This window comes from Protobothrops mucrosquamatus, unplaced genomic scaffold, assembly GCF_001527695.2.
Source record: "Protobothrops mucrosquamatus isolate PMUCROS unplaced genomic scaffold, P.Mucros_1.0 scaffold1278, whole genome shotgun sequence".
Classification (NCBI taxonomy): domain Eukaryota; kingdom Metazoa; phylum Chordata; class Lepidosauria; order Squamata; family Viperidae; genus Protobothrops; species Protobothrops mucrosquamatus.
This window is the reverse complement of record NW_015387483.1, coordinates 440,420-456,740: the sequence shown is the minus strand read 5'-3', so window position 1 is coordinate 456,740 and position 16,321 is coordinate 440,420. Positions and strand designations below refer to the sequence as shown.

Below are 16,321 nucleotides of genomic sequence, written 5' to 3'. Positions count from 1 at the left end.
CTCCACCACTTCATCCACCCGTCCCTCTATACGTTCTACATGAACTGCAAAGCCTTGAAAAATTTGTGACATGTTCTCGCACAATTCATCATGTTTTTTGCTAAGAAGCTCTTCTGTTTCCATTCTCATTTGCTGTACTATTTGCTTGGAAACTTGTGCCAAAGATTCCTGTAAATCTTTAAGAGTAATAGAGGGGGGGTGAAGGTGGAGGAGTTTTAGGTTTCTGTTGTGTAATTTGCACAACTGGGGAAGAAATAGCTGTTTTAGGTACTGCAGAAGTTCCAGTACGTTTAGAAGCCATTCTGAAAGCACTCTGAGAATAATCCAAAACAAGAGAAAGCAGCAGCTGTTTAAGCAAACTTTCCTTGAATTTAAAAGAGTATTTTCAAAGTATCAATCCACAACAGCAAGTGCTTAGCCAAACTTTTCTTAAATTCAAAAAAGTTCAAAATAGTCTTTACAATGTATCAATGCACAACTGGAAGAGAAGTGAAAGTTTTCCTTTGAAACAAAGAAACGGCTTGCCCGCAGCCATTTTCTTCTCAGATTAATTATAACAATTGAAAAGAATATCTTTAAATCTTCTGAGTTAAAGTCTTTATCAATCAAAGTCCAATTTTCCTGGTCAGTTCTGTCTGTTGATAAGTTTACTCACGATTAAAAATCTGAATAAATATCAGAGGTGGAGACAACGTCTGGCTTCGCTGCAAACGAAGACATCCCGAGCTGCGGAGAAAGCTCTGAACTCCGGAGGAGTTCTCACCTTCGTCTCCCTGGAAAGCTCCTAGGGTGGACTAGGGAACTCTACTCCTACTCAGAGTAAGACTCGCCCTCTCTCCTTCTCCCAAAGAGAAAGCTCAAGCCGCCAAACAGCTGATGCGCGCTGTTTCTGCAGCTTTAACGCAGTCCCGGACGGGATGCTTGTGAAAAGCCCCCATCGGCCGTCACCCGACCACCGGAAGCCCCTCCAGTCGTGTTTCTGATGAAGCTCAGCTGTGTGAGGAGCATGAGTCAGATTCGGAAGGCTCACACCTGGACTTGCTAATTGATGCTTGCAGACGTCGTCAATTAGCACGAGAAAAACAACAGCAGTCAATGCGACAACTCCAAAGTAAAAGGAGAAGGCAATGAGAGGCAACTGCTGTATAAAAAGGGGAGGTGTCCCGCCACGACCAACGACTTCCGTTGGCAAACGTTTCACGAAGAACCTTAGGACCAGACAAGCAGAACAAACGTTACACAAGGACACCTGATAAAGGAAGGAAACCTGAACTCAAAACGACAAACACAAAACCTGAATAACTGTCCAAACAGTGGGTTTATTTTCCCTAAAACATTTGTTTTAAAGTCTCCAGCCTATTTTATCAGCAGGGGTTTGGTCCTTGTGCCTCTAACAAGGACGGCAATAGGCTGGGATAGAACAGATATTAAGAGTTAATGTGTTTTGATTTAAACGTGTCTCCAACCGTTTTGGAGGGAAAGTTAAGTTTAAGTTTGAGTGGGAAAACAGAGTTGGTCGCTGCCTAGAGATGACAAGTATAAATAGCTGTCAGGCTGCCGGTTACTCTCTGTTCTGTTTCTGCTGCAATAAAAAGCATTGTATTAAACCAATCTGGTTAATGCCTCCAAAAAACCCACTACACAATAGGGAGGACAAGCTTTGCTGCTGCTGCTGGGCCACACTTGGGCTATGCCCTGCCGCTGCCTCCCAAACTCCACCTTCGCTACTGGGTGTGAGCAGTGGCGGGGTGCTCTGTCCTGTGGGGAAAGTGGCAGCCTAACCCTAACCCCCACACTGCCCCCTCCCTCGCCTCACCCTGCAGGACAAGCCTCCTGCCCACTGCCCCAACTGCCAGAGACCCCCTGGATTTCCCCCAACCCTGCCCGGGCCACACAGGCATCCCTCCCCAGGAGCAACATTGAGCTGGCCACGCCCATCCAGTGGGCCACGCCCATCCAGTGGGCCACGCCCATCCAGTGGGCCATGCCCACCAGACACCCGGCGATACATAAGTGAGTTTGGGATTGCAGTTTGGGAACTCGGTCTCTAAAAAGTTCGCCATCACTGATGTAGTATAGGAAAGGGTTCTATTTCTTACATTTTCCCCATACATTTAGAAGTCTGTTTTTTTTATTATGATATAACCCCACCTAAATTATGAAGTAGTATGAACTGCTAATCTCTAAAAACGGCTTGCATGCTCTGTGGGTGCAAGTGATACTTATTTAAATAAATTTAACTAAATGCCATGAAATTGTACATGCTGGCTCAGGAATTCTGGGAGTTGAAGTCCACAAGTCATAAAAGAGCCAAGGTTGCCTACCCCTGATCTAGTAATTAAGGTACCAAGCTAGAAGCCAGGAGATGGTGAATCCTAGTCCCTCCTCTGGCATGAAGGCCGGCTGGGTAATTTGGGGCCAGTCATGCTCTCTCAACCCAACATACCTTGTAGGGAAAGGAGGAGGAAGGTGGAAAAAATATTATGGATGCTTGCCTCCTTGAATTTTCATAATAAAAACAGTGGGGTAATTTTTTTTAAAAAAAAAAGTCCCACAGCCTCACTAGGATGCTTCATGGGAGTTGTTGCTTCTTTTTATTTTTTTTCTTTGTATCTATATTTTCTCCCTACCAACTAGGACAGTAATGGCAAACCTTTTAGAGACCAAGTACCCAAACTGCAACCGAAAACCCACTTATGCATCATCGGGTGCCGGATGGGTGTGGCCATTGGGTGGGTGTGGCCCATTGGGTGGGCATGGCTGCGGTGGTAATGGCAGATTGGGTGGGACTAAAAAGTTCAATCAATCAATTCCAACTTTGCAAGATCTTTTTTTTCCCGCAAGAAGTTGAAATTGACTGATTGATTGAACCTTTTTTTTTTTTTGCACACGGCAGAGGCCTAAAGCAAAAAGGTTTTATAAAATCCAGCTGAAGGCCTAGGACTGGGGCGACGGCACGCGTGCCCACAGAGAGGGCTCTGAGTGCTGCCTCTGGCACCCGTGCCATAGGTTCGCCACTACTGAACGAGGATATTAAAAGCTCCAACTTACAACCATAATGGACTTTCCCATTACAGTCACAAGTGGTCACAGCTGTTAAGCCAGACCGGCTCACTTACAATCCTAATTTCTGATGCAGCCATTAAATTGTGGGGTGCCTCAGGTGTGAGGAAGTCCTGGCATGCTCTGGGCCTCCCCCACCCTCTGAGATACTCTATGCTCTGTTCCCTCCCCCTCAGAATCACTGCAGGCCTTGGGCCTACGTTCCCCTTCTCTGGGTCCCCACATGCCTTTGGCCTACTCCCAGGGGACTATTAACAGGATGTAGGCCTTGGCCAGCTTCCCACTCAAGATACCCAAGGGAGCCTAAAATCTGGCAGCCGAAGTTCTGGTGCACAGGGAGCTCCATTTGTTTGGAGAGGCTCCATCTGTTTGGGGAGCCTTTTTAAAAAATGGAGCGTCCTAGCACCTGGTTGCCATGAGGCACCCTCTGTAGAAAAGCTGATCCTAGCAACGCATTGGCCGAGTGCCTCTGCAAAAAACAGAAATTTAACTTGAATGTTGCTGGACCCTGAAGCTGACTGAGGAGCAGGTCGAGTCTTCCAAGTCCTTTGGGTGTTGGAGTGGGATGCATGCTGAGACCTTTAAGCTGTAATAGCCCCCTGCATGCTGGTAGCTTCTGCTACCTGGATTTAGGCTGAGTTGGGTGATTGAGGTGGTTGGTTTGGGAGCAGGCCAAAAGCCTCTGGGGACCTCATGGGATGGGGGGCGGGTAAATAGGTAGAGGAACATTGTAGCATCCCTGCAGTTAGTCATAAGAATGAGCAATTGTATGGGGGAGGGGGGGGACTGCAGCAGCTGTAACTTTGAAACTGAGTTGTAAGTGGATTTGGGGGAGTCTTTTGTAACTTTAAGTTATCTCTAAGTGACTGGTTGTACGTTGAGGGCTATCTGTATTATAGTATCCTGGTGTTTAAAGATGGTTCTTCCAAAATAAGTGTTACTAAAACCAGCAACATTTGAAACACCATAAATCTGTTTAGGCAGAAATATTTAGAACATGGGTGTCAAACTGCCGCCCCCCAGGCCGGACGCATCATGTGGAAGCCGCGCCCACCCCATTGCCGGCAATGGCAAAACCAGCCCGATACGTCAAGCGACGTCATGTGACGTTGCGAGTTTGAAATGTCTGATTTAGAATCAGCTGCTCACTTCAGGACTATTGCCAATAGGCAGGTGTGCCTTTTAGTAAGACCCTCAGGCAGATGTTAGGTGGTCCCTTCACAGAGTAAGTTTGAATGGAACTAATGATCTAAAGGTCAAATGTTTCTGCATCCTGTTATCCTGTATAATTTTGGACTTGTCCCTTTCCTCTAATATTTCCCCTTTCCCCCATTGGCATTCAACATTATCTTTCTATTTATAGCCAAAGTATGAAAAATTCTTACAGCATGAGTGTATGAGAGAGAGAAATGTGTGAGAAATGTATGAGAATGTGTGTATGAGAGAGAGAGAAAAATGTGCTTTGAAGTCAGTGTTCACTCCTGGAGTTTCCCTGCACTTTTCTTGGCAAGGTTTTGCATTGTCGTTGCATCCTTCTTAGGCCTGAGAAAGAGGGACTGGTCCAAAGTCGCCCAGCTAGCTTTGCACCTAAGGTGGGAAAGCTAGAAATCGGGACACTGAACTGCACAGAGTTCCAGTTTCTAGCTTGGTGCTTCAAGCATTACTGAACACCAACTGACTTTTGGGGAAAGATAATTTGGATTATTTTGATAGTATTTTCTTTATCAACATGCAAACATCTATCCTTTAGTTTCAGCAAGAGGAAGGCTGTAATAGGAATTGTATCAACATTTCCTCTTGGGTTATGTTTATTATCCCTTTAAAATGTTTGTAATGAGAAAAAAACTAGAAATTTGTTTGGGGTGGTTAGAGTGCTAAAGGGCAACAAGATTAAGCTATTCTAATTGATCCACTTACAGAGGAACTGATCAGGCATTCCAGTTTATTTTACATGAGTTAGCATTTTCAATCGTTCTTATTATACATTGGCGACAATTTGAATACCCAAGTTATATGGTAACGGTAAGAGCCTATCTTTAAGAATTGTTAATAAATATAATAGGAGTACAAGGTGGCTTAACTGTAAAAGCATACACCTCATGACTTTTGCAAGAGAAGACATGATTTTTAAAATGTTTTAATTTAAAACTATGTTGAAGCATAGAATAAACCTGTCAGCGCCTTTGGTTTTTTAGTTTCAGACTCTTGTGTTTAAATGTGGAGTAAAATGCCACATAATTTAAGCAGTAGACCAATGCTGCATTGAGATTGAAAAGGGAATCTTAAGAATAATTAACATTATTCTTCTTTAAAAGAAAAAATAAAATTTGACATTTGATTTTAAATTTATTTTTATATAATTAGGCTAACTAAGTACTTTTTCTCCCTCCCTAGATAATTCTGTATGGTGATTTGCCAAAAAGTAAAGAGAATGTGGTATATATATCAAATCATCAAAGCACAGGTTTGTATATTGCTGGTTTCTTTATAAGGAATTTTATATAATGTTAACAATTATGATGAATGATGCAGTAGTCCTGCCTTAAAAACTATAATTGAGACTTGAGTTTTACTCATTGAGATGAGATGCCCATGTGTCTTCACTGCTTCACTGACAACCGCAATCTCATCATTCTCTGTTGTAATGATTAAACAATCTTATGGATTGTTAAGTGAATGAAGTCCCTCGCCATGCTTGTAGAAGGATTTTGGCTTCATATATTTTTGGATTTCAGCTGCTGAGGTTATTATCCCTTTAAAATGTTTCTTCTGGGAGTAGAAGCACTTTATACCACAGTAAAACTACTGTTGGATTTTGTCACAAAAGTTTCCTTTTTGTTTTCCTTCATTGATACACCACTTTATACTCACAAGCCCTCATTTTTTAAAATTCAGCTTTTAAAAGCACATTTTGTAAAATGACAGTTTATATCTACCTTGTTCTGTATTATACTAAAATGAGTTGACAGTCTTAGTGAAGTGAATTAAATAGCATCATATTCATTTAAAACCTTTCTATTGAAAATTAAGAAATAAATGGAGAATGGAAAGGTCAAAGCCTAAAAAGATAAGGAACAGAATTTTGAAAAGAGCTTATTTTATCTTGTAACTGAAAAGCTCAGTTCTTTAGCAGCATTTGGTTTTCATGAAAGAGAATTGGCATTGCGTATGCCAAGGATGCATTATATTTATAAATATTTGTGTTCTGGGTTTGCAGTTGATTGGATTACAGCAAATATGTTGGCCATCAGGCAAAATGCTCTTGGACATATTCGATATGTTTTGAAAGACAGATTAAAATGGCTTCCTTTGTACGGGTGGTATATTTCTCAGGTAAAACTTACTTCTGTTTCTGTATTTTTATTTGTTTGTTTGTTTATCATATTTATATAGCTGCCCATCTCAGGAAAAAGTGACTATACTGTAGATGGCGTACAACAAAAACAATTATATTTATTAATAGCAAGCTAGTTGAGAAAAAAATATTACAAACATTGCAGCTCTTTATTTATCATAGAGCCACCCATCTCACAGAAAAGTTTGTAGTAGTGTAAAGTAGCTAGCAGTTACTGCTTATTTTTTATACAATTGATTCTGCAAATATTTGGAAATCCCATTAGTTTCAGTAAAATATCATCCCCAGTAAAGGATCTCAATTAATGTGAATATTACAAACATTGCAGGTTTTTATTTATTGTAGAGCCACCCATCTCACAGAAAGGTTTGTAGTAATATAAAGTAGCTAGCAGTTACTGCTTATTTTTGATACAATTCATTCTGCAAATATTTGGAAGTAAATCCCATTAGTTTCAGTAAAATATCATCCCCAGTAAAGGATCTTGGCCTCCTTTCCTGCTGAAGCATAGAGCATAAGAACTATAAATAAATCATATAGTAATTCTATCTTAACAATGAATTACTGTTGCATATTTTGAAGGAAAAGAAATAGAAGACAATTCTACTTATCACGTAATTTGAAATTCAATTAAGGTGAATATTTTTGCCATAATAAATGGCTAAAGTTGCTACAATACTTTCGTTGTGCTGCTAATGCCCTGAAAAATGCTAAATATTTCAATCCTAACTAGATTTACTTTGATTTAGAAGTAAACCACATGGCATTCATTATAGCCAGGCAAGTTGGCATCATTTGCAGGCTAAGTAGCCACTGAACCAAACACAATTAGAATTCCCATGTAAGAAATCAATGTTAACATTTATTTCATTAATGTCAGTGTCTGACACAGGTAATGCCTTGTCACTACCCTACCCTCCATTGTGTTGTCTAGGTAAGTATTTAAAATTTGGATGGAGCCTCACTTTTTTAAAAAAATATTTTATTACTTTTCCAATTTTACATTTAAGTATTTAAAAAGCAATGTGGTGACTGGATTAATCAATAGTTCAATAACAAAATCTTTAGTACAAATCTCAGGTTACAACATCAGATATTTTTTCTCTTTTTCCCTTAACATTTACTGTCTCGTATTCAAGCTTGTATAGCTCTAGTTATATCAATTTAATAAAAACATCATTATTACATTTATCAATAAATGTTTTGGTTATACATATCTTAATTACATTCAATCTTCATAAACAATCCCTATCCTGTTATTAATTTTTACCCAATTTTTAGTTTCTCATCAAGTATTCCACTTTAACCTTTGATATTTATAATTTTCAGACTTTGGGTAAACAAGATTTCCCTTGTCTCAATTCATAACAAAATATAATATCCAAAATACACATTTTATCTATTTGAATGTAATCTTGTTCTATTTCCTAAAAGTTATCTATTTCCCAGCATATTAAATCATCTACTTAATAACATAATATCCCCTTTAATAAATCAAAACCATTATATATATTACCTGGGTTAATCAATAAATCAAACATATTCATAATAATTAATTTTCTTTTCCCTTTTAGGTCTAATTTTTAAATATTAAACAGATAAAATCCTTATGTTCAATTAATTTCCAAGTATTTTAAATCTAATGACCAAAATTCCCCTTATCTCAACATCTCCCTTTAACCTCTAATTAATAATACGAAATCCCCTCTAATAAGTCAAAACCCCAATTTTTTTCAACCTTATTCTGGCTTTATTCCTTTGCCAACTACGCTTCCATATCAATGCTTTTAGATTGTCAAATAGATCTCCCTCTATTATTATATATGTTATTTGAAATAAAGGAGACCATTTAATTGCCAGTTTTCTGGAAGGACTACCCCATTTGTATTCGTTAAATTGTCTCCGTTATTCCAGTTCCCCATGCTTGCCCTGATATGTTTGTCTTCCATTCAATCTGTTCTTCTTCTTTCTCAGATTTCATCTGATTTATATAGTAAGTCATTTTCAGTGTTGCCACTTCCTTTTCTGGATTTTTCATCAGCTGTATTTGTTGATCAATTGAGTCCTCTGTCTTAATATTTGATTGTCCCACTTCTTCTGTTGTCTTCTGCATTGTTAGTTCTTTGGTTGTAGTCAAAGTTTGGGTTTGTGTATCTGAGCTGGCGTCTTGATCTTTTATGTTAGGTCTTATTTTATCACAAGCTGAAAGAATGGTTTTGTGTATTGCTTTCAACATGGAAAGAATCTTTTCCTGATCTTCATCCATCTCTTTCACATGTTTATAAATAGCCTTTCTAGTAAAAGTTGTTTGTCAAGCAAGATTTTATAGTCCAAGCTATTTCAACATCTCATATAGTGACCAATATTCCTGAAGAGATAGGAAAGCAATTTCCCACATATAACTAAAAGTCAGTAAAGGTTTATATTCACAGTTCAAGTAGGCCAGTTATGCCGCCCAGCTGTTCTCTTACAGCTAAGTCTCTCACAGGTGGTGCCAAAGTCAGAAAAGTCTTATCTAAGTCTCTTTTAGGAAATAACAAGTTGTAATAACAAACTTCACCATAAGATGTCACCAATGCCATTTAAAGTTTTTTAAGTCCAAATTTTTTCTAATCCTTTTTCCAATTTTATCTCTTTTTTTGTAGATAAAAACAAGAGTCTCCAGTAAAAATAGGAAAATTTTTGGTCCCCAAGTTTCAAGAACATATAAATCCAATTAGATTAAAATTGTTCTTTTAATGCTTTGATTCCCCTGGGTAGTCAGACCCCGCTATTCTTAGAGGGTGGGATAGAAATTCCCTTCCCTCTCTCCTCAGTGGGAAAGATATTTCAAACAGCTTTTACAGGAAGAGAAGGTACTTACGGTAAAGAGAAGATCAGATCTCACCCAGTTTCATCCGCGTTGCTTTCAAAGTGCTTGGTGGTGAGTTTGACTTCGGCTGTCTGCAGCCTAATGACGGGCCATATTGCTATAGCTGGTCTTTCGTCACTTTTGAGACAAAAGAAATAGGTTGATTCTGGACCTCTCTGAATTTTTCACTGCTTAATAGTCTTAATACTTTGGAGCTCTGGCATACTAATAATCTTAGCACATATTCCCACACTTAGAGAAACATTCTTTTGTCTAGCAACCATATAGAATCAACTGTGGGTTAAAAACTACATTTTTCTGTTTCCTATTTTTTTTTTATGGAATAATATTGTAAAATAAAAACATAAAAGTCTGCATGTTCCTATCATTGCAAAAGCAAATTTAAGAGCATAGAAAGCTGCTTACCCTACAGCAGGTAAAATGCTGGTACCTTAATTTTTATTTATTTATTCCTGAGTATAAAAATACTGTTTTATGAATCATTCAGAGTTACAAACATATTCAATTTGTTTATATACTAGCATGGTGGAGAGTATGTGAAACGAAATGCCAGATTTAATGAAAAGAAAATGAGGAACAAGTTGCATATCCAGATGAAAGCAAAAACCCCAGTAAGCTTCTTTATTTCCACTTTGTACAGTATATAAGTTCTCTCTCTCTTTCTCTCTCTCCCCATGTGTATGTGTGTGTATGTGTTTGCGTATGATATTATATGACACAAAAGTAAACTTCAAGAGACAATTCCTTTTTTTCAGAATCGAATGCTGCTTTAGACTTTCCTTCCAAAAAATGAGGCGGCTGCTTTAAGCAGTTCTCTTCGTTTGGTTGCTGGAAGGATAAACATCTGTACCTTCCAGGAAAAGTTCTGGTATTAGGATGCAAAACTGTTTATATAGAAAAATTACGCTATAGAAACTCATTTTTTCAATATTCTGATAATTCTGTTGAGGGATCATATATATATTTCCTTTAAACAACTCTAAGCAACAGGATAGGTAGTCCTCGACTCACAACCACAGTTGATATAAAAATTTTGGCTGCTAAATGTTGCAGTCTTTAAGCAAGTCATCACGTGATCAGATCCAATTTTATGACCATTTTACTCCTATTAAGAGAATCGCATGGCCATTACACCAATCACATGGTCGTTAAGCAAATCCAGCTTCCCCAACTGTCACAAATTACAAGATGCTGCAACCGTCATAAATGTGAGCCAATTGCCAGGTGCCCAAATTGTGATCATGTGACAATGAGGACGGTATGCTGATTGCAACTTCAAGGATGGTCTGTAAGTCACTTTTCCTGAGGTAGTTGTAACTTTGAACCATCACTAAACAAACAGTTGTAAGTCAAGGACTACCTGTAGTGGCAACCTATTAATGTAAGTTTATATTAATAAAAAATTAACAATATAATAAATAATTGTATTTATTAAACAGCAAAGAGAATAAGAGTGACATTAAAGAAACAAAAAGAATAGTAGTTTCAATTTAGTCCTATTGTCCAAATAATTCATTATGAGATGGTAGTGTTAAATGAATTGAGTTTTGCTTTTGTGCAGCAAGTCTGGGTGAATTCTGCATTCTTTCACAAATTACATTTGTGAGAACTGATAGAAGCACAAAGTGATTGTTTTATGATGCAGCGCTGGAATTAAAATGAGACTTTTGACCAAAGCAACCTCATTGAAGCTTGGTCTTACAACTTGCTTGTAATTCAGTTCTCAGTCTTAAGGCTGAATGGTTTAACTTAATAAAACTGTTTGTACACACCGACACGCACACACACACATTTATATATATATTTAATTCCACAGATTTACTTTGTGATTTTTCCAGAAGGAACACTTTATGTTCCAGAGCTGCCCAAAGTCATTGCAGATAGTCAGTCATATGCTGATAAGGAAGGTAAGAGAAACAAAGAAGATTTGAGATGAAAAGACAAGCATGATAGAGTTCCATTTATTTAAACTAGTTTTCTCCCACTTTTCTACTCTAAAGCAGTTGTGAAGATAAAGTGAAACCAATAGATTACAAATGCTTTACTTGAAATCCACCGTCATGTGGCATACAACAAGCTGTTAGAGCCAGGATTTGGGGGGGGGGGGTAGTCAGATCTACTGCTCTTCCCAAATGTTTTTAAAGCCCCACCTTATGATAGGGGTAGTGCAGTTGCCCTGATTCTGATAGCATTGATCAATGGCATTGCCTATTTCTGTCAAGGTGAAACCAGTTACCATATTTTCTGTAGCAATATCACTTTGAATAGTGATATTGCTACAGAAGGCGACCATTTCATAGGATTCATTAACTGCACTGATCAAGACCTACCTGTATTCCTAAACCTATCACTCTAACAGTTGGCAAATTTCTTTGGGCTAAGACTGAGAGATCCTCTCCAACCTATTCTGCTTATACCTCCCAGCCAATCTCTTTTCAAGCCTTCCAAAATTTCAGCTGGGAGGTGGTGCCTTGCATTGCCATTTTGAGAGACAGTTCTAATACCCAATCACCACACTGGTGTCATGACTGAATGGTCAAAGCAAGGTAGAATGTTAAAAATAGCCCTCTGGAGCAGAAACAAAAGATAACGAGGAGAAGGTTCTGGAAGCAAAGACTGAAAGAAAGAATGTCTGAGTTGAGTTACAGTTTACTGGTTAAGATTGTATACAACACTGTATTTCCTGTAAGCTGCTTTGAGTCAGTTAGCAAGTAGGCAGCAATATAAATTTTCCAAATAAAAAAAATAACTAAATATAAAATGTCTAGAAGTTTATAAAAGAGGATATATAAGAAACTTGTTAGGGTTCGAAGAGCACATTTTGTGGAAAACTGGAAAAATGGGTTTTTTTTCCTGTCTTGGAGTTGATAAAGTCGATTCAAAATTAATTTTATGTGCCATGGATGCAACACCTGACAATATTTTATATTCCTTTGCAGTTTTGGAAGGCTGTAGATTTATAACTAAATTGCATTCACATGTCACTTATTTATCATGTTCAGATTGGACTCTTTGGATGCATATTTTGTGTTCCATGATGAGGAAAACAATTGCGATTATTAGTTATTGAAGAATATTTTTACCACAAGAGCTCTTTTTTGTTCAGTGAGTAGAGAACATCTGGGTATCTTCTCTGCGAATTAAATGTGTGTCTTAGAGAGATATGGAGGCTTAACGGACTGCTGTGAATGCCATGAACTTAAATGCATTTTAGAATTATCCTTATGATTTACTGAATTGATCCATGATACTGGGTAGATATGTGATCATTTTGCTTAAGGATAAGAAAGAAAAATAAAAACACTAGCTTGGGTCTAGAGAAAATCAGAATCAATGGCTTGTTTTAGACATGTCAGCTGCAGGATCTAGAGATGTTACCATTTTCCTGGGCAACTTGTTAAATCTTTTTCACTCTGCCTTTCCTCTTGGTTAGGTCTCACAGTACTGAAACATGTGCTTACTCCACGGGTGAAGGCCACTCATGTTGCTGTTGATTCAATGAAGAGCTACTTAGATGCAGTTTATGATGTTACAGTAGCCTACGAAGGTACTGTGGATCATAAAGGACAAAGGAAAATGGCACCATCCATGACTGGTGAGTAGGTGCTGTTGAATTACTTTTTAAAAACCTTCTCTTGCCTGATTCAAGCTGGGAGAATCCACATCCTTCATGGAATGCCTACAACATTCAAGATGAACTTTTTCTGTGTCCCAAATGATATACGGTTGGGCTTAGCTTTTTGTTTGACTTCTAAGTTTCCAGTTAATGGCTCATTTCCATTTTAGGTTGTCTTGTCTACTGGCCGACAAATACATTTGCTTACATAAACTAGCATTTAACATGATTTGTTGCTGCACTGGATTTTAAACTGGAGAGGGGAGCTCTTTGTTCTTTTTTTTCTTATGCATGTTTTTATATTTTAATTATGTAGTTATATCATTTACATTTTGTTAGCATATAGTTACATTAAGAACAGCATTTTACTTTTTAGTGTGCAAAGGAAGGCATAATTTGTGACTTCCGTGATCTGTCTCTCCTAACAGGGCAAGAGTGAGATCTTACCTCTTATGTCATAACAAGCATCACCACATGTGAGGCCAAATGTGTTTCAGATGGATTTAAGGAGGGGAAGGGCAGAAATAAAAGTGAAAATAGAACATTTCATCCACACAGACCAGGCACACTCATTGATTGACTATGTGCCACTAGGTCAGTGTCAACGCTTAGCAACCACATAGATGGATATTCTCCAGGTTTTCCTGCCATGCATCCATCGCTGCTGACCCATTTGTTTGTTTTCTGGGCTATTCATAGTATTCTCAGGAGCCTTCTCTATCATCAGATACGAAAAGCATTCAATGCTGTTTCTATCCTGCTTCTTCAAAATCCAACTTTCACTTCCATAGAGTATCACAGAGAAAACCATTATCTGCACACCTCTGATCTTTGACATCTGAATGTATTTTTCAAGCTTTCATTTCTATTCAGCCAAGTCTAGTCGATGGCATATTATTATTATTATTATTATTATTATTATTATTATTATCATCATCATCATTAATAATAATAATAATAATAATAATAATAATAATAATAATAATAATCAACTTTGTAGGTCATGTAGTCCAACCCCCTGCTGTCCAGTCTCTTCTTAAAAACTTCCAGTGTTGGAGCATTCACCGCTTCTGGAGGCAGGTTGTTCCACTGGTTAATTGTTCTGTCAGGAAGTTTCTCCTTAGTTCTTTACTGCTACTTCTTTTATTAGTGATAGTAGACCCAAAAGCCATCCACCACTTCACTGTCTTCTTTTGCAGTTCTAAGCATGATGCTTTGCCTATTGTCATTAGTTTGGTCTTTATATGTAGTCTTACTCCCTTTTTGTCATCAGGCTGCTTGATTTTACTATTAGAGCTTGCAGATCATTGGCTGTCTCAGCACTCAGAGTATAATATCATCAGCACAACACACATTATTGATGTTTCTTCCCCAAACCATTCTGCTTTCCTCTGCCCAGAGAGTCCAAGTACATTTTCCTCATTGATATTTCCAGTGCTTTTTTTGCCATAGAATGGCGTTTGCATGGAACGGCGTTCCCACACCTTTTTTGAACAGAAGAACCGGCTCCTTCTAAGCTGCCAGTGCAAGTAAAGCTGGCTGAGGAATTCTGGGAATTGAAGTCCACAAATTACCAAGGCTGGAGACCATTTGTATTAGAGGATCTCCAGGAATGATGACTCAAGAAAAAACAAATACCTTTCAGAAGGAAATATACTCTACGCTACAACTAATTCACCAAACAATTGTTGTATACAAAGAGGACATAAAAAAAACCACAATGTGACTAAAAATAATTTAGATAATATAAATGAGCAAATCTCCAAATTAAATCTACAAGTAGAAAGTTCCCAGACAACGACTACAAAGTATGAACAAATAAACCAGAGATTGGATGATGAAGCAGAGGAAATGGACCTAGAGATGGAAGAGATGAAAGAAGGGAACTATAAACTACCATACACAAATAAAATACTGCAAGACATACCCATAACAATGACATTGCAAAAGACCCTTTACCCTTTAAGCTTGCAAGATGCACCTGATGACAAGGAAGAAGATTTGGGGGAATGGAATATAAAGCTGTCAGAAGAAATGCTACAATTTGGGAGACAAAAGATGACGCGAGAAATTGAGGGAGAAGGAAGATGGGAGTTGCTTAAAGAACATAAATGGGTGGAATTTCCCCTCAAAAATACCCTACCTAAACTGTCTTCCTCACCCAAGCAACTTTCATAAAAAATAGAAAGAAAATTCCTGGGCGATTTAATTGCGTTGGCTTGGAAAGCTACTTAGCAAAGAAAGAAAGCGAGAGTTAGATTTAAAAAATAGAAGATTTGACCTATTAGAGGGGACATCATATGTTTAAGTACTTGTTTGAATATGGTTAAAAGAATGGATGACCCTTAGATATATTTAGACTTTTATAATGAAAGATATGATTTAGAATTAAAGTAGCATTTTTCCCCTTCTTTTGATATGGGGAATATGAAAATCAGAGGATTAGTATGAATAAAATTTTAGCTATAAAAATATATTTAACATTGAGAAAATCATAACTGACAAAGATACTTTAAATATTGATGGAAAATTAAACCTTAAGAAGAGCACAAAAACAGGATATTGATTAACACATTGATATTATTGTTATTTGTATAATATTAGTAAAATATGATGAAGATGTTTATATCTAACTCTTATACATCACTAGTTCCAAGAATTGTAATTGTGTAATGAGGGGGAAATGGAAAAAATATGGGAAAGAAAGGAGGATCAGGGGAAAAAATACTCGATTGTGCAGTAGTGAATATTGAAGAAACTTCTTATATTGAAGAAGTTAATGTTAAATATGTGAACCAAGACAACATGTTGTTTACTAAGCTCTAAACACTGTAATTCTTAAAAATTAATAAAACTTTCAAAGAAAAAAAATCAGAGTTTAAATATCCAGAGTGAACTTTTAATTGTACAAATAATTGAAATTAATCATATTATAACAAAAGTATTTATAATATTCTTCTGGATTTTAGACTTTCTTTGTAAGGAGTGCCCAAGAATTCATATCAATATTGAACGAATTGAGCTAAAAGACATTCCAGCAGAACAAATGTTTATGAGAAGATGGCTTCACAAACGTTTTGAAGTCAAGGACAAGTAAGTGGTAAAAAACCTGGCTCTGTATCTGGAGCATTTGATTTTCTTTTTAAGAAATAAAGACCAGCTATCTTTATTACTTGTATTAATAATTAATGTTGCTAGCTTAACATTTCACGACTTGGCGGAAAATCAGGCGGCGGCTTGGGAAGCAGCCGCTGCCGCGGCACTGGACCGAGTCGTGCCTTTGCGGCCTCTGACCCGGCGTAGATCTCAACTGGCTCCTTGGTTTACGGAGGAGCTGAGAGAGATGAAACGCCGGAAAAGACGCCTAGAGAGCAGTTGGAGGGCTAGCCGAACCGAATCTGACCGAACACAGGTA

General features: G+C 37.7%; 1 protein-coding gene across 1 annotated transcript in view; it reads left to right on the top strand.

Moving 5' to 3' along the window:
* Positions 1–6,300: 6,300 nt before the first annotated feature.
* LOC107292164 (1-acyl-sn-glycerol-3-phosphate acyltransferase epsilon) overlaps positions 6,301–16,321 on the top strand; it is a gene marked incomplete in the record, with an annotated part of 19,871 nt that continues 9,850 nt past the window's right edge. Inside the window, 5 exon segments of the mRNA XM_015821227.1 lie at positions 6,301–6,396; positions 9,812–9,901; positions 11,107–11,197; positions 12,724–12,885; positions 15,876–15,999. Coding sequence (XP_015676713.1) covers positions 6,301–6,396; positions 9,812–9,901; positions 11,107–11,197; positions 12,724–12,885; positions 15,876–15,999 — 563 coding nt within the window.